This window comes from Cryptomeria japonica, chromosome 5 (genome assembly GCF_030272615.1).
Source record: "Cryptomeria japonica chromosome 5, Sugi_1.0, whole genome shotgun sequence".
In the NCBI taxonomy this organism is placed as follows: Eukaryota; Viridiplantae; Streptophyta; class Pinopsida; order Cupressales; family Cupressaceae; genus Cryptomeria; species Cryptomeria japonica.
In genome coordinates, this window is record NC_081409.1 from 179,393,636 (window position 1) to 179,412,862 (window position 19,227).

The 19,227-nt window shown below is 37.6% G+C and overlaps 1 protein-coding gene across 3 annotated transcripts in view; it reads right to left on the reverse strand.

Annotated features, from left to right (window-relative positions):
- LOC131027122 (deaminated glutathione amidase, chloroplastic/cytosolic) overlaps window positions 1-15,809 on the reverse strand; it is a 127,784-nt gene extending 111,975 nt beyond the window's left edge. The window contains exons 1-2 of one of the 3 annotated variants that reach the window (XM_057957111.2): window positions 15,337-15,807; window positions 12,053-12,189 (exon numbers count right to left, since the gene is read on the reverse strand). In XM_057957111.2, coding sequence (XP_057813094.1) covers window positions 12,053-12,189; window positions 15,337-15,534 — 335 coding nt within the window. In that variant the 5' untranslated portion in view covers window positions 15,535-15,807. Of the gene's footprint in view, window positions 1-12,052; window positions 12,190-15,336 lie in introns of all 3 variants that reach the window. The other 2 variants (XM_057957113.2, XM_057957112.2) reach the window with 2 other exon arrangements.
- Between the last annotated feature and the right edge of the window lie 3,418 nt (window positions 15,810-19,227).

Consider the following 19,227-nt stretch of genomic DNA (forward strand, 5'->3'; position numbering starts at 1 on the left):
GCATTTATTATTACTCAGATGTGTCTGGACATGTAATGTCCCCTATTGGGACTTAACTCAATTTGCCCTAGAATTCCCAAGAGGGTTTGGTTTATGCTCGGCAATGTAATGTCCCCTACTAGAAGTATGTTTTTTTTTATTAACAGACATCATTATGCCTTAAATCAGAACACTAAACTAGAGAACAATTACCATTCATAGTACAATTGATAGTTACTATACAGAAGCCCCCTTACTTCTTTCCTAATCATCAACCCTAACAGAGGATGGGGAATTACTTGTTAGGGCACTAGGAAAACCATTCTCCACAAATTGGCCCAAGGGTTTTAGGAACACCTGTCCATACCACCTCTTGGACTCCCTAAGGGTTTCAGGCACACACGTCCATACCACCTCTTGGGGCTCACCTATTTTGGGAGATATTACAACCACCTTTCCCTAACAAAACCAACCTATCCTCATGAGGAGCAATAGAGAATGATTAAAGATTAGGCTATGAGTATAATATTCTCTCATGTAGTATGAATATATATGTAAACAAATGAAATTAAGCATAATTGTTACATAAATCTGATTAACAAATATGAATCTTATTAAATATGTTATATGTGTATATATGAATAAATGTAACAGTTTATACTATAAGCCATATATCTGTCCTTTATTCCTAATAGAATTCAAATGTAATATTATTGTAAATAAACATTAAGTTTATGAGTGAGATACAGCATACCAATCTGCTGTTACACAATGATTGCCAATATAATACAATCTGCCAATAAATTAATATATATTTGATGATGTTTACTTGCTTAGAGTTCTTTTTATATCCTTCAATTGGCAATAAAGGTTATTGTTGTCACAAAAGTTTGCACCCTTGCTGAGCTATCAACTCAACAACCTCGTGAAACATGGAAACAACCCCAAAGTGTGGGACCTTGCGCAAGGGTTGAATTTCCGGAGAAGACCAGCTTCCTTCTCAATCCAAGTGCAGGTGTTGAACCAACTCAACACTCCCAATTCTACTTCATTCTAACAGCTTGCAGGGGAAAAGAGGAGAAGGAAATGTTAAAATGAAAGGAGGTGATGCACCAAGATAAGAGATGTTCCTCTCCCCACCCCAAAATGACACAAAGAATCAATTGAAATACCTTGGAGATGCACAAATTTCAATTGCATGTATGATCCCAAATGCATGTATGGAAGTTAGAATTTGTTGAATGTCAAAAAGGGGAGAAAGTTTCCCACAAGTCACACTCAAAAAACAAGTTAACACAACATATGTGAGAGAAAGCCACAAAACACACACTTATCATAAAGGTAAGAAAACATACACAACATTCATAAGTCGAAGAGAGGCAAGAATGATGATTGCAATTCATTCTCAGTCCAAGGCCAAACGTACAATTGTAGAAATGCAAGAAAACATACATACAAATCTTCAAGAGAAGTGAAAGAGAAAAAGTAGCTCAAGCTAGCAAGGAGAGAACCTTTTACAATGAGGCTTAACAGTCAATATATAGCAAACAGGTCGCAGAGAAGAGAACAATGGTCAAAGAGGGGTAACCCTAACCCTGGCATATGCAAAGGAATGTCAATCCAAGAAGGTAGGGAAGTGCACAGATCTGACATGGTTGTGCATGCAAGAAACCCATTCATACCCTGACAAGGCAATCCCAAAAAGAAAAGTACTTCTAGAAGGTGGATTGCCTGACATTCCAAAGTCAAAGCATGCAAACCTGACCTGAAGACCATCAAGTAACCACAAATAAGCATGGCCTTGAACTCCATTTGATGGCAATCTTGCCAAAACATTAAATGCACCCCTATAGCTCTATGAATGAAAGTAGACAAGTCACAAGAGTTGGTGGAGAATTGAGAGCCTTGTGTGTTGATCATCGGAGTTCAAATCAAGCCCTCAGGAAACTGATGCAAAGGGAGAGGAGTTGGAAACCCCTGAGTCCAAAGGGATGAGAGGGAGGAGATAGATGGACTTCGAATTTTGAGGTTCGGGGAGACAAAATACCTCTTCCCCTAGAGCGAAGGGCTAGACTAGTTCCCCAAATCTCGAAATCCGAAAGGAAGGGAAAGGCCAAGTTTCAAGGTTCAGGGAGACAGGATACCTCTTCCCAAAGAGGGAAGGGGTAGATTGGTTTCCTGAATCCTGAAATTCGGAAGGAAGGGAAAGGCCGGTTTTGGGGTTTGAAGAGACAAGATACCTCTTCCTAAAGAGGGAAGGGGTAGACCAATTCCCTGAATCCCGAAATCCAAAAGGAAGGGAAAGGTCGGATTTTGGCGTTCAGGGAGACAAGATACCTCTTCACAAAGAGGGAAGGGGTAGACTGGTTCCCTGAATCCTAAAATCCGACAAGAAGGGAAAGGCTAGGTTTCGAGGTTCGGGGAGACAAGATACCTCTTCCCAAATGGGGAAGGGGTATAGACTAGTTCCCGAAATTCGGAAGGAAGGGAAAGGCCAGGTTTCAGGAATCGGGGAGTTCCCGAAGAGGGAAGAGGTAGACTAGTTCCCGGAATCCCAAAATCCAAAAGGAAGGGAAAGGCTTGGTTTTGGGGTTCAAGGAGACAGGATACCTCTTCCCAAAGAGGGAAGGGGTAGACTGGTTCCCTAAATCTCGAAACCCAGAAGGAAGGGACCCTTCCCCAAATCACAAAATCCAAAAGGAAGGGAAAGGTCGGGTTTCGAGGTTCGGGGAGACAAGATACCTCTTCCCAAAGAGGGTAGGGGTAGACTAGTTCCCCGAACCCCAAAATCTAGAAGGAAGGGAAAGGCCAAGTTTCAAAGTTCAGGGAGACAGAATACCTCTTCCCAAAGAGGGAAGGGATAGACTGGTTCCCCAAATCCCGAAATCCAGAAGGAAGGGAAAGGTTGGGTTTTGGGGTTCAAGGAGACAGGATACCTCTTCCCAAACAGGGAAAGATAGACTCCCGTATCTTGAAATACAGAAGGAAGGGAAAGGTCGGGTTTCAAGGTTTGGGGAGACAAGATACCTCTTCCCAAAGAGGGAAGGGGTAGACTAGTTCATCCAGTCCCGAAATCTGGAATTCCGAAGAAGGAAAAAGAGAAGGAGAAAGGACCAATGGACTACAAGGTACAAAGGCAAGATGCATGGGGGAAGGGAGAAAGCCCAAAGTTTGCCTCATGACGAGAGAACAATTAAACATTTTCTTGATTCCTTGACCTGGTGCTTGATCAACTAGGGCAGCACTAGTCCATGGAACCAAAGTTCCCAGACTCGCCGCGAGTCAGGTCGCCGAGTTGGCGGGTCAAGCCAAGCTTGGCGATTTTTGCTGACTTGGGACTCGGACTCGGACTCGACGGGTTTTGGCCATAACTCGCCGAGTCCGAGCTCCAGAACTCGGCCGACAGAATGTTCAAATTTCAATTTTAAAAGACAAAAAAAATAAAAACTTTTTGACATTTTTTTTTTAAATTTCTCTTTCATTTAACCCTAAAAGGTGTTCTAATTGCTAGTTGTGAGAAGAAGAGAGGAAAAGTGAGAGAGAGGAAGGAAAACAAGAGGCCATAGGTTTGCAACCAGCAGGGAAGAAGAGCATCAAGGAGACCACAAATCACATTGGGGAAGCCATAGGCTTGCATTGAGAGCATCAAGGAGTCCATAGGAAGACTTCTCAACTCATTTGAAAGAGTAAGTGTTAAACTTTGTAGATTTTGTTGGTTTTTTTAGGTATGTTAATGGATTTTTTTCATTTGTTTGTTAAATTGTTTTAGTTTAACAGTTAACTTTCCAAATCTTGAATGTTTTTATTTTTTTAGCTTAACTTCAATGAGAGAAGTAGAATAATAGCAAATTGCAAACCCTACATTTTTTCAGAAAAAAATTTGTAAACATGTATTTACAATTTTTTCTTAAAAAAAAAGTAGGGTTTGCTGATTTTTTCTATTAGTTTATAACTTTATAAAAATTTCTTATTGCAGCAGCCTTCACGTTTAAAAAACATTCATTTTTTACAATGCCTCAAAAGGATGAGGCTTAGAAATATACTGAAGACTTTATTGGCAGACAAAAAAATCAAACAAAATGTTTTTTTTGTAAAGAAATTAATTTTGGTGGCATCAATAGATTTAAATACCATATTGCTGGCATACCTGGCCATGATATTGAGGTATGTAAAAAACAAACTGTTGAGGCAAAACGTTTCTGTTATGTCCAATTAGAAACACATGAACAAGAAAAGTTAACTAAGAAGAGGCAATTGGAAGAGTTAAATGCTATTGGCTCCCATGCAGCCGCATCCGCATCCACATCCACAGATTGTGTTGGAGAGGGTTCTTCCATGCCTCCCTTTCGTCCTAGTGCTTCTGCTAGTGCTAGTGCTTCTGCTTCTACTCCTCCTAGTGGCACTATTACCTTTGGCCCTAGAGTTCGGAAATCCAGGTTGGATAGTTATTTTGTGGGTTGGAACAAGGAGGTTCATGATGCTGCAAGAAAACAAATTTGCAAGTTTTGGTACTTCTGCAACATTCTGTTTATTGCAGCCAGGTAATTCTTTTTGATTTGATTGCTTTAAGTTTAAAAGTAAATTTATAGTTTGAAGTTGAACTCTACTTTGTCTAATCATAATCTATTTGTGACAAGTCTCCTTATTGGCAAGGCATAGTAGATGCCATAACCATTTGTGGTGTGGGGATTAAAGCCCCTACTGATGCTGAGTTAAGTGGCCCCCTCTTGTTAGAAATGGTTGAGGATATGAAAGTTGAGCTAGAGGACCACCGATAGTCTTGGAGCCAAAAGGGTTGCACCATCATGACAGATGGTTGGACGGATAGAAGGAATAGAACACTCCTAAATTTTCTTGTTTCCTGCAGAGGTAATTGATCATGATTCATTCTAATTTGTACTTCCCTAAATGCATTGAATAAATTAAATTTTGATTTGTTGAAACTCTATTTTCAGGATCCACCATGTTCTTGAAGTCTATTGATGCTTCCTCGCATGTGAAAAATGCCACATACTTATGTGAGGCTATTGAGGAAGTCATACAAGAGGTGGGGGAAGAAAATGTGGTGCAGGTGGTGACAGATAATGTAGCAAGTTATGTTGTTGAAGGTAAACTTTGAACTTTTCAAGTTTTGATGGAGAGGCATCTATGATTATTTAAAATTTTCTTAACACATCAAAATTTCTAATTAATTTAAAATTGCTGCAGGTAAACTTTTGATGGAGAGGCACCCGAAAAAATTTTGGTCTCCATGTGCGGCCCATTGCCTTGACCTCATGTTGGTAAGCTTGAATGGGTGAAATCAATAGTTGAAAGGGCCAAAAATATCAACAAGTTTATCTACAATCATGCATTGGTCCTTAGCATTATGAGGCAATACACGGGGAAAAAGGAGTTGGCTCATCCTGGTATCACGAGGTTCGCCTCAAACTTCCTCACATTGAAATCCTTGATGAAATCAAAGGCGGCTTTGAGGCGTATGTTTGTTGGTGAGGAGTGGACTTCTTCATCCTATGCTACGACCACTGCAAGGATGGATGTGGTAAATTGCATTTTTGATGAGCCAAGTTTTTGGAGCCCCTGTGGAGAAATCGTACAGGTAAATTTATTACAATTTAACATTTAGTAATTTAATTTTAATTTATTAACAATTTAACTTTGCAATTTTGCTTTTTTTTTAATTTAATTTGTGACTTAATTGTTTTTATTTAACATTATGTGTAGGTCACTGAGCCCCTCGTAGTTCTCCTCCGAGTTGTTGATGGGGAGAAGCCCTCTATGGGCTATATATATGATGGTATGGATAGGGCCAAGGAGGCCATTAGGTTCATATATGCAGGAGATGAGGATAACTATGGCCCCATTTGGGAGATTATTGATAGGAGATGGTAGAACCAGCTTTACAGGCCCATCCATGCAACAGCCTATTACCTCAATCCGGCATTTCGATTCCGTGATGACTTCAAGGCGGATGAGGAGTTTCTTAGTGGCCTGTATACAGTGGTACAGAAGTTGTGTCCTGATGGCATAGCCTCAAGTACAACACTCCAGCTGGATAAATATAATAATCAAGAAGGGGCAATCTTCGCAAGCAGCATGTGCATAGAGGCTCGGACACAATTGCAGCCAAGTAGAAATATATGTAAACTTAAGATTCTTAAGTTTATGGCTTATGCATTTTAATTTTTTATTTTATAATCTAGCCTTAAAGTTGGAAATGAGTTTGATTTTTTTTCTTTTCGTTATTTCAGATAGATGGTGGCAAATGTTTGGGCCCTCAACCCCAAACCTTCAAAAAATTGACATCCGTATTTTGAGTCAGCCATGCAGCGCTTCTGGATGTGAGCGCAATTGGTCCATGTTCGAGCACATCCACTCGAAGAGGCGTAATAGATTGTCTGTGGAGAGGTTGAATGATCTTGTTTTTGTTCATTACAACTAGGACCAGACAGATTTTGGACACTGACTCCTCTCCGATCACTTTAGCGGAGACCGATCCAGAGTCTGAGTGGATCACCGAGTCTACCAATCCCATCTTCACTAAGGAGGACCATGAGTGGGTTGACCAAGCAGACAGAGAGGCTGAGGCTGTGGCTATGGCAGAGGAGGAGGATAGATCACGATCCGGCACAGGCACAACTAATGTTGATCATTGTGGCACCTCACAGGCGGAGACTATGGCTACTCAGTCATCCAGGACCTACCTTAGACACATTTGTAGGAGGCAGACAGACTACTCTAAGGCTGAGGATGAGCTAGAGCCTGAGCCATAGACTTGTTTTTGTTTATAGTTACATATATGTTTGGGAACATTTGATGTCATGGATTTTATATACATTTGACAACATTTATAACTCTATATATCTATGTTTTCTATTTCCTTCAGCTACAATTTACATTTCTACGCATGTGATGGATGTATGTTTATGTATGTGATCAAATTAGCTTCTATTTGATGATAATATAGTGTCTTTTAGCTTTATTCAATAATGGGTGCATGAAACAAGTTTTAAATCGTTAAAAATCTCTAAATTTCAAGGTTTTTTTATTTTGCCGAGTTGTTGCTGAGTCATAGCCGAGTCACGAGTCGAGTCGGTCGAGCTGAGTCCGAGTCTGAGAACTTTGCATGGAACATATCTTTGATCAGTTCTCACTGATGTACCAAGGGTGTCTGTAAAGACCCTTACTAATTTTGACCTGAATTTTTTTAGTTTTGGCTGTTTGGCATTTTGTCAAACACTTGGCATGCAAACTTGCTGATGAATAATTTGAGTTGCGACTTGTCTTTGATAATAGATTTTCAATGTCAACACATATAGGAATGCATCAAAAAGACAAATAATATTTGCATAAACTAATAACACAGGCCACACAACCAACTTGCACTTTATTTACACTAAACCAAGTCCGAATACACTTGTTATCAGGTCTGCTTCAGATCATATAAAACTGATAATACATACAGAATATGTCTATAATAAGCACATCAAATTCAGATTTGGATTCTTTACATATCTGATTGCTTGCTTCTTTGTGTAAGCTCAATGATGTCATATATTGCATGAACAGCTAATGAAAATGTCTGCAGACCCCACTTTACAGGTCTAAGTTAATTTTGATCACAATCTGAAGAAAATGACAGCCAATAACAAACCCTAGTCTCCTTCAATGAAGATGGCTAGGTCTAGAAATGGGGCAATGAAACCTTAGATGGATAATTTGTCAAAAAAATGCCAATAATAACCTCCAAACCCTACAAACAGCAGACTGATATAAATTTGCAGAAGTCTAATACAAAAATCTACCCATAAATGAAAGATGCAAATCACGAAAGTCTTCACAAATTAGGCCGGTTTCTCCTCTAAACCCTAGCAAAATGATTATTGATGAAGAATGGGCCTTAATAACCTCCAAATCTGACTGAATATGCCTTCAACCTGCAAATAACTTCAAACCCTAGCTGACTGGAACACAAATTGATTCCAAAACCTGCAAATAAGCTCAATGAAAAACCCTAAAGTGGATTTCCCTCTCAAGTGGACCTGGGTTTTCATCCAATCCACGAATCTCTGAAGGTTTTCGTCCTCAGAAAATGATCCAAGAGATAGCTCTCCAAAACAAGTGAAAACAAATAAACTCTAGAATGAATCCCAATTCCCTTTTTCCTCCTTTTATAATAGCCTTTTCCCTTTTTGAGAGAAACACTTTATTTTATTTCTTTTATTTCATTTTCCCTTCAAAAGCAACTTTATGTTATAATTTAAAGTTGACATTATAATAAAGTCACTTTATTAATTTAAACTCCCCTGTTGCTCCAAAATTGACCTTTTCATTAATATAATGATAATTTGACACACAAGGTCCCTGTTTTATGTGCCCAAGATTTAAATCTTTTCATCCCGGTTCCAACGAGCTATAACACTAAGGTGCTCATTAAACAATTTTAATTAAAATAGCAAACTTAGTCAATTTAAATAAATTACAGCCAATAGTACACCCAGCTTGAGAAAATGGCCGAAAAGCATCGGAATCAAAATCTGACAGCACAAGAGTGATCCTGATGATGAAAGATGATAAACAAGCCTGATTGGGTCACTTACTAAAAATAGATGCTCTCTCCAAGAATCTTGGAGCCCAAACTGGAAGCTGAAAATAACATCTGAAAGCATCATTTAACTCCTCTAAACTATCCGAGCTCATTGGAAATACCAAAACACCCCTTGGATCATGCTGACACAAACCCAAAATATCAGCGACAACTGCACCACTAGAGATTCCGAAGACGGGGACATTACAATGTCATAAAATGACAACAATTATGTCTCTTTCCATGGGTTGTAACCTCCCTAAAGTTGGTGTCCCTTCACCTAACTATTTCCCAACTCAACTAATGAGATAGCTGCTGATTATCGCACTTGTTCATTTATTACTTTACTAATTGTTACATTGTTATATATATCACTATATTTTATAAGTTTGTGTTTCGGTGCAGCTTTTCATACTTATTAATTTATATCTGTCTTTATTAAGGGAGTCGGCCATTCTTTATATTAACTGCTGTTTTATTTATACTAATCACTGCTTTATGAGTAAATAATCTTTGCTTAACTTGATAAAGGTTTAGTCAGACATCATATTATGGTGAAGTTTGCTTTCCTATTGTTTATGGTTAATAATCTTAACTGCTCTGAGAACTACCTTAATATGAGTCGATGCATATTTAACAGGCAAATCTTCATCATGTCCTTTTGACAGCTCTTAAACATGTCTTAGTAATAAAATCAATGTTTTTATCAATCTATGCGCTACCTATTAATAATGTTTTCAGATCACTCTTTCTATAAAAATCATCTTGTCTCAAGATCATGGAGACTAATTTGTAACCCATCTTTCGCTGTGCTACTCTGATATTATTGTAAGTTGTAGATTTGAACTAAAAGATATGTATTTTTACTTTTAATTCAGATGTGAGTTATAACCAATAGTTGGAAACTGGTAAGGTTTGTAATTTAGTTCAAGTTTTATCTCAATTTTCTCAAAAAGGGAACAAGGCCATCTTGGGATAGCATCAATAGTATTGTTATTATAAACTGCTCTTTACATGATTCTCCTATGACTAGAGCCTTGCTATTATACTAAGCATTTTCATTATTGCTAAGCATAAAGCAGTCATAGACACACATGGAGTAGACAAGCTGGAAACTTATCAAGTATGAATCAAACACAAAGCATACACATAAAAACACAAAGCATACACATGGATATATGCAGACACGAAGCATACACACGAATACACGTATTGTTGGATTCCTTCTCATTGACTAGAATGATTCATTGATTCATCTTTACCCTGTTTTACCCTGCAGGATGGCAGGATCAAAGCTCTTATAGCATTTTTAATGTCCCCTATTGGGACTTAACTCAATTTGCCCTAGAATTCCCAATAGGGTTTGGTTTATGCTCAAGAATGTAATGTCCCCTACTAGGAGTATGCCTGTTTAATTAACATACATCATTATGCTTTAAATCGGAACACTAAACTAGAGAACAACTAGCATTCATAATACAATTGATAGTTACTATACTGAAGCCCCAATCCTTATTTCTTTCCTAATCATCAACCCTCACGAAGGATGGGAAATTACTTGTAAGGGTGCTAGGAAAAGTATTCTCCACAAATAGGCCCAAGGGTTTCAGGAACACCCGTCCATACCACCTCTTAGACTCCCTAAGGGTTTCAGGAACACCCACCCATACCACCTCTTGGGGCTCACCTGTTTTGGGAGGTATTACAACTGCCTTTCCCTAACAAAACCAACCTATCCTCATGAGGGGCAATAGAGAATAATTGAGGATTAGGCTATGAGTATACTATTCTCTCATGTATTATGAATATGTATGTAAACAAATGAAATTAAGCATAATTGTTATATAAATCTGATTAACAAATATAAATCTTATTATTTCTGTTATGTGTATATATGAATAAATGTAACAGTTTATACTATAGGCCATACATCTGTCCTTTACTCCTAATAGAATTCAGATGTAATATTACTGTAAATAAACATTCAGTTCATGAGTGAGATACAGCATACCAATCTGCTGTTACACAATGATTGCCAATATAATACGATCTGATGATAAATTAATATATATTCTCCTTCGATGATGATTACTTGCTTAGAGTTCTCCTTTTTATCACCTTCAATTGGCAATAAAGGTTATGTCTCTTTCCATGGGTTGTAACGTCCCTAAAGGTGGTGTCCCTTCAACTAACTATTTCCCAACTTAACTGTGGAGATGGCTGCTGATTATCGCACCTGTTCATTTATTACTATACTAATTGTTGCATTGTTATATGGATTGCTGCACTCAATAAGTTTGTGTTTCAGTGCTGCTTTTCATACTTATTATTTATATTGTCTTTGTTAAGGAAGTCGGCCATTCTTTATATTAATTGCTGTTTTATTTATACTAACTGTTATCGCTGCTTTATGATTGCTTAACTTGATCAAGGTTTAGTCAGCCATCGTATTATGGTGAAGTTTGCTTTCCTATTGTTTATGGTTAATAATCTTAACTGCTCCGAGCACTACCTTAATATGAGTTGATGCATATTTAACAAGCAAATCTTCATCATTTCCTTTTAACTGCTCTTAAACATGTCTTAGTAATAAAATCATTGTCTTTATCAATCCATGCACTGTCTATTAATAATGTTTTCAGACCACCCTTTCTAACAAAATCGTCTTGTCTCAAGACTTCACGACTTTTCTAAAGTATAAGTATTCCTTTATGGTGGGGCATGACAGAACAATATCCTAAAGATATATCATAAAAGTATGGCAATTTTCATAAACAAAACTAAGATGTAAGGTAAAAAGATTGACCTGGTTGCATTTATTAATACTCAGATGTGTCTGATATTTTAAACCACACAATCGATCAACTTTACTTAAATAAATTGCTCTAGTAACTTTAGCTACTCGACAGATATGATGACATGTTGATCCTGGTTGACAAGATATATGCATTGCTTTCAACCATAAGCCAGCATTTGGTTCCACTTTTAATCCCATCAACTGATATTTTAATGGCTGGCAAGTTTTTTACCATGCCCTAACGTGTGTATCATCATTTCAGTTAAAATATTTGTCTCTTATGGAGAAGAAAATTGTGAATTCAAAATAATAATGACTGATGCTTCACATGTTCTAATTGTGAAAAAAATGTTTGACATCGTAATAAAAAGGAGGAAAAATTAAAACCCAGATAACAGTTTCAATCAAGAAGGGAATGCAGACAAAAGCAGCACAGCACTACATGGCATTTCTGTTAAAAATTAAAGGCTGCCAAGAGAGCATACAATGTAATCAATAAAAACAGTTACATGTACAATTCATTGACAAGTCAAACATTTATATAGGTAATAACAACACTCTTTTCACATGGCAGGACCATTTCTCCATACATTTTTATAAAACTGCCAATTTTAGAAGGTTTTTCAACACATATAATATCTGAAAAGTCAAAACAAGAAAAAGCTTAGCACTTTGGTCCAAACACTTACTTTGCAAGAGAACAGTAACGTTGCATGATAGGCCCATCTAAGGCATCAGCTATGCTAAGACTCTCTCCGTCCTTAGAACCCACAAAAGAGAAATTCTCTGGCAGGCTGAGCAACTTTACTCCTGCTGCTGCTGCCTCCTATAAGACAGTTATGGGCAAACTTGCATTCGTTAACAAACAAAAACTACAAGCTATAACTGACTTCTCTATCCAACATTCTGAAAAACCCATGTGTGTGTTCATGCGTTAAAACCAGAATAGTTTTTCTAATTGAAAACATACTTCATTGACAAAAACATAAATGCTTACACAATGACTTCATTCTTGTCAGACATCAATATTCTTGTCAGACATCAATATCCTTGAAAAATTCAGTAGAGTATAAACCTTATACATACTAGGGACCATTGGATTTAAGAACAAATCCAAACTTATTACATCATGAATGTTTGTATCTACTTTTGGACTCCATTCAGCACAAAAAGAAATTGATGGACTTCAAGATCTAGAATGGGAACCCATTGTAAATATTGAGAGATTTTGTCCTTCATGTAAAGAGATCTCAAGGCTTTTTACTTGTAAAAGTGAAAATTTCTTACCCTTTTCCCTTATGTTTTGGGCCCACTTTGATAGGGTGTCATAAATGCAATGATTAGCTTACAAATGGCATATTCATGTGTAAATTTGGCTTATATCGTGATCCCTGTCATCAGTAAGTCTAGAGTTTCATCCCTAAACCCTAGATACCTTAATCAACTCCCTAGATCAGATCTGCAGGTGCAGACTTGATCTAAGTCAGTTCCAGAATCACAGATTTGATCCCTGGTTTTTTAAAATTCAAATTCAGATTTTTCCACCTTGCCGACCATTTCACTAGTCGTTGTGCCCTGACCTAGAATATGTTATGGTGATTTGTGTGCTTCATTGTTGTATTTAAGGACATGCATTCATTCATTTGAAAATGAACCTACAAATCAATTGAACACTTCTAGATTTTGATTTGCAAAAGGAATAAAAAGGAATGTAACACATAATCAGAGCACATCATCCTATCTCCATTGCACACTTGCTTGATGTCTTTCAACCTTATCTCAGGGTCATAATTCAAGTCCACCAGGGGTTTGACTGAAGAAACTTGACCCTTGAGATTCAATAAATTCCCAAAGGTGTTTGTAAACACTAACAGTCCTGACTCCTTACAAGAATTCAGACTTCAGAGATCAGGGCAAGCAAGATTCAGTAGTCTACATTTTATCAAATCAGATAAGCACATCACAGGTTCAGATCTGCATGCAAGATCAGGTCTGTGGTGACAGAGATAAGATCTACCTGGCATAGATGAACCAGATCAACAGACAGCTAATTTTCAGAACCTGAAATTTTCATCTCAGTCCTCCATAAAAATTCAGCACATTGGCAAATCAATTTCGGGCATCTGCTACAGTACCACTTAATGTTAAAATAGACTCTATTGTAAGGATATGAATGTCAATTCAGAGGCAAAACGTATAGTGCAAATAAAACAGGCAATAAGCATAAATCATTTGAAGAATAAAATAGATGCACAAGAATAGAGACAACAGAGAAAGCACAGGATATAATAATTATGAAACCTACAGGAAAAACAAAGAACAACAATAGACGCAAATTGACAATCTGTATGTTTAATGCTCTAGAATACTTAAGAAAGAACTACAAATACATGAAGGCGAGATAACAGAGAAAAGTAGTTCTGAACTAGTTAGCAAAAGAGTATGAAATTCAAATGTTAAAAATACAATCCTTAAAGAATGGTACGTCCCCTGAAATTTATGAGACGGGTAGAAAGAAAGACTTTGGAAAGGTATACCACGAAGATGGGTCCCTACCAGATTGATCAATAAATCTCTCGATCAATGATCTAAGGGAGAAAGGGGTGATTTACCTGTCTAGGACAACTGGGGAGCTCGCAGAAAGCTGCATTTGATAAATATCAGTTATTCAATGTTCTGATATCCTTCTGGCATAGATATAACATAGGATATGCTGCAAGCCCCTGACACATAGGTCAATGATACAATTGTGAATGTTCTCAAGATAAAGATTGATAAAGTAAAGAGTTCAGCAATACAATAGAATGAAAACAGTAATCAAAAAGACAAAAATATAGGATTTTTACCAGTGCTCAAAAAGCCCCAATACGAAAGTACCAAAAGGAAACAAAAATTTGCGCCTAATTGATACTGTAAATGTATAAACATAAACAATTAGCGAGCTGGTTTCCATTGGGTATTACTATTATATGATCTCATTTCAAAGAAAGAAAGCAAAGTAATAAAAAGATTAGTTTGAATTTGTGGAATTGCTGTTTACTAGTCTGAGCAGGGAAAACTCTCTTGCCAGGCATGCAGAAGTGAGGCTAATGGATATTTCCATCTCCATGGCTGGGATGATTCCTCCTGCAAAAGATATCTTTGACCCAGCCCACAACAAAGAAGGGGAAACCCTCACGATGGCACACAGAGGTTAGACTATTAAGTGTTTACCATTTTCATCGACAAGTTGATTACTCGTAATATTAGGTGCAATCTTCAGGTCATCAACATCACATAGATTCCACGAGGTGGCTCCCCACTACTTCTCCGTCCCCATCTCCATGATATTTTCCTATTCAAAAGTCATTTCTAGGATATTTGAGACACTTCTACACGCTCCATTTTACTCCATGGAACATAGATAGCCTAACCTCCTGCCACTTGTACTGCTGGAAAACAGTTGAGTTTCTGAACTCGGAGAGCTCATCTGCAATTGAGCTTTGAACCCTCGTGTCCTACTAAGTATGGGTCAGTATTCCAACCCTGTGTCTCACCAGCTCAAGATCAAAATGATCATCTGAGGCTCAATTTATGTTTGATGGGTTTAAAGTGTGTATCCAACACCATTCCTTTGTTGTCCAGATTTCCTGACGAGCAACTAGACCTTCAGAGTGTGAAAATGTGGAAATTAATAGGTTGAATCGATTGACATATAATTGGATTTCGCAAATTTTTCAAACATATTGCAATCATTGAGAATTGAAACTTGTGAGATTTACAATTCTAAGAGACTTTTGATCAGCGATAACGTTGCACATTTCATAAGATTGTTCAAAATTAGTTTATGGCACAAATTTAGACCGAGCAAGGATCCTAAACCATGAGAAAACTTATGAAGTATACAAAAACCATTTTGGGTATTTGTAATTAAATTATTCATACACGATTATGGAATACAAAGGAAGTGAATTTAATTCAAAGCAAAAAATACCTGTACTAGTCGAGAACAAGTCTGGAAATTGGCATTAAGATCATTGATAGAGGTCATTTGAGCAGCTGCTATTTTTACTTTGCCGGCCATTGTGAATTCCGCCTTGCAGAGTGTCGAGCACAAGCTCCTGTGTGGACTCCTTAATCCGGCTCTTAGGCTCAATCCCTTTGTCAGTCCTCCCCAAGTTGAGCATGTCATTTTAAGCGTTGAAATAGTATAGTGTTTCCATGTATTGTAATTGATTTCAGATTTCGTTAGAATAATTGACAGAGTGCCCTTGATTTTTAAGGCTGTGTTTCCCACGGAGAGTTCTCAATTCGAGATTACAGTTCTTTTGTGTAAATTGATCAAAGTAATAGGTTTAGCCCAAAAGACTGGTGTGTAAATTGATCAAAGTAATAGGTTTAGCCCAAAAGACTGGAATACTAGAGATCTAGTGTCCTCGTGGAAGGACTCGAAGATTAGAGTTGTACTTCTTTTAGTAACAACATAAAGGTGAATGAGAAAACAATTGCCTTTTAAAAACATTTAAATGATGTCTGCTGTTAATTTTTTTAAAATTAAGGATTGGTTGAAGTATATCATTAACTTTTTGGTTTTTGGATTTTGGACATTCCTTGCATTTATGATTTGTTGTCTAGAACAAGTTTGGGAGCAAAAAAAATTGAAGGAGATTAATACAAGCTACATGATTTTTTACACTACGGAGAGAAGGAGCAGCAATAGTACTAAATAGTATATATGACTTAAGGGACACAACAAGACAAGGGACAAAAGATCAACAAGATACAAAGATGTGGAACAAAGTCATTAAAGAAAAGACCTCAATCCTTACAAAAAAGGCTAGAAATCAAAGATCATGAAACTTAAGATGGAGTGAAGTAGGAAAGAACCAAATTCCATTTCAAAAATCAAAGGCCAAAGATACTAGTGAGTAAGAGACCACAAAGATAAATCAATCCAAAAAGTTCCTTCTAAGAGGGAAAACTAAGATTCAAATTCTACACAAAAAAGTTGACAAAACAATATTGACAATGAAAGTATTTGCTAGAAGATTAGAACATAAGTCGGTAGTCAAAATGTTATGGATAGTCACCACTCCCTAGATCTAACTTAACTCTATAATAGATATAACCTAAACAAAATTAACTGGTTGGACCAAAGGGTCCTTCGAAGGCATCAATGTTGGATCTCCCAATCCATCACCTTTGTCAAATTTATGAACCACTAGCCTTTTAGAGAACAAATCTATGTGGGTCAACAACTAGGGTAAGGACACAATTTTTTTATTGCTAGCAAAGGGTGTCTCTTAGTTGAATGCCCTAACACTAAAAAATAATATATTCTTGTTGGTGTAATTAATTATTCATCTTGGATATTATTACACTATACTTAAGTTTACTTAGGAAATACATTTCATAGTAGTTTAGGTATGAGACACTTGGGTGTTTGTGCCACATTGGGATAGTGTGTGTAGGAGAGTTTCCACCTTTTATGGTGATCTTGTTACTACTCTATCATATCCACTTATTGTGGAGTGATAATTCCACCTTCGGTGGGTGATCCACCTCATGTGGAATATTTTATTGTTTCTCCTACCTACCACACCTATTTCCTACCTACCCTTGTTTCTTATTGAGCCACATGTCATGTTTGTGAGCTCACATATCCATATAGCCTTGCCTATTTAAACAGGCTCATATTCATTGTATTAAACAACCATTTTTTTATCTATTGATGAGAATACAGTTTATTCTTGTCATATATTTCATCTCTCTATTTGTACATTTCATTGAGCTCTTAATCTTGGCAAAATCTCATATGGTATTAGAGCCATTAGAGTGTCGTTGATTCGTCTTTGAGAGGCATTATTGTGATGTCAAGAGGCAGATATGAGGAGCAACATCTTTTGGAGGCGTCCGAGACTAGTTCCGACCTCGCCATTGCGTTCAGGTGGTCATTTCCATGAATTTTGACTATAAATTTGCCTATATTGGGTGAAAGTCAAATTTGGGACTTGGAGAAAAAAAATTGCCCAATTTGGGTGGTACGGTACAAATTTTAAAAAAAAAAATTAGAAATTTTTTTTTAAACAAGCCATTTTTTTTTTTTTAAATTATTATTATTGTTTCAGGGGGGGGTACCCCCCGAATACCATACTGTTTCTCTACTTTCCGCAAACTGTTCCCATGATCCAACTATACCACTCGTCGGTCGCTTCACTCTTCGAGCAGCGGAATCTCCAACCACCGGCCACCTCCTTGCTTGCCGGCACCGGCCCCGCGTCTTCCTGCCTTCCACCTGTCGGCGACCACTGAGCCCGACAACTTCCACGACGCCAGCAAACACTTCCTACGGTGACAATCCACCTTCGACCGGTGACCTCCACCAAGCCTGGTCGGCCCTCCCCGGACTCCGCTCATTATCGACCGCTTACCTTTCTGTCGGCAACCGACATGCATTGACCTCCGTGGACCACGCAGCCCTACTCGCGCCAACACATCTACCACATTAGCACGCCACATCAACACACTTCACCAGTGCCATACAGTCCACGTCATCATTTCGTGCTGCCACGTCAGCTATTTCGGCCAACCAGATCGCGCCACGTGTTAGTCTGTATTGTACGGTTGCCCAGTCAGCAGGGAGGTGAAGTTTTAGTGACGGTCATATGACCATCAAATTTAACCTCGTGTTTTGCTAACGTCATCATTTTTTTGAAAATTGGGCAGGCCCCCTCCATTGAGCTTTTTGATTTTGCAGTTCAACTTCAAAAAGCCATATCTTGCTCATTTTTGCTCCTTTTTTGGTGCAATATTTTTTTTAATGGGCTATAATTTCATGTACTTTCTCGTGGTGGCAATATTTTCTGATTTTGATTGAGATATTTTTCAAAAATCGCAGCTTTTTGTGACTGTACATGTCCAATCCTCGTTTCTACAACTTTCGAGACTTCATTTGGACTCATACGAACTCCTTTTTAGGTGCCATTTTTTTTTAAAGTGCATAATTTTTTGTCTACTTTCATAATCTTCTATAATTTTTTGGTGATTTTGGGTAGAAATCGTACTTTTAGCATATGGTCTTGTTTGGCCAATTTGGCACTTGTATTGCATAGATCTATCTTGTTGGTCTTTTGCATTGTAGTTCTCAGCCTATTGGGGCATTTGTAAAACAAAATAAGAAGTCCACCTTGTCATTGTTTGCAAGTGGCCTATTGTACACGCACTACATATAAAGTGTCAAATCATCATTTTTATTTATTTTTTATTTTTTTTTTGGGGGGGGGGTACTTTGATTGATTGAATTTGGGGGGGTGTCTCTTGTGCTTTTGTGCTCTTGTGTTCCTTCCTTTTTGCTGCTATGGGTTCTCCTGAGTTTCCTCTCTTAACTCCTCATAATTATTCTACTTGGAAAATTGATGCATGGAGTAAACTTATGGAAAAGGGACTAACTCATTACATTGATGGAACTATTGTTTCTCTCGCTAAGCCTAAGACAAATCTTGTTGCTCACTTGGATTGGCTCACTAAAAATATCATGGCAATTGGTACCTTAAGAAAGTATGTATCAAAGGATCTCATTTTTCATATTGAGAAATGTACTCTAATCAAGGATGCTTGGCAAAAGTTTCAATACTTGTATGGTCAAGTTGATGAGATTAGGGGATATCAGATTGATAGTGATCTCACCATGTTAGATCCCAAGAACTTTGATACTATACAAGATTATGTCACTAAGGCAAAAGAGTTGAGGGCACAACTCAAGGATTGTGGCATTGATAAGAAGAATACTCAATTGATCTTCAATTTGATGGGCAAGCTTCCACAAGAATATGCAGCATTTGTTTCTAGTTTCCAAACCCATAGGATGACAATGGGTTCAAGCTAC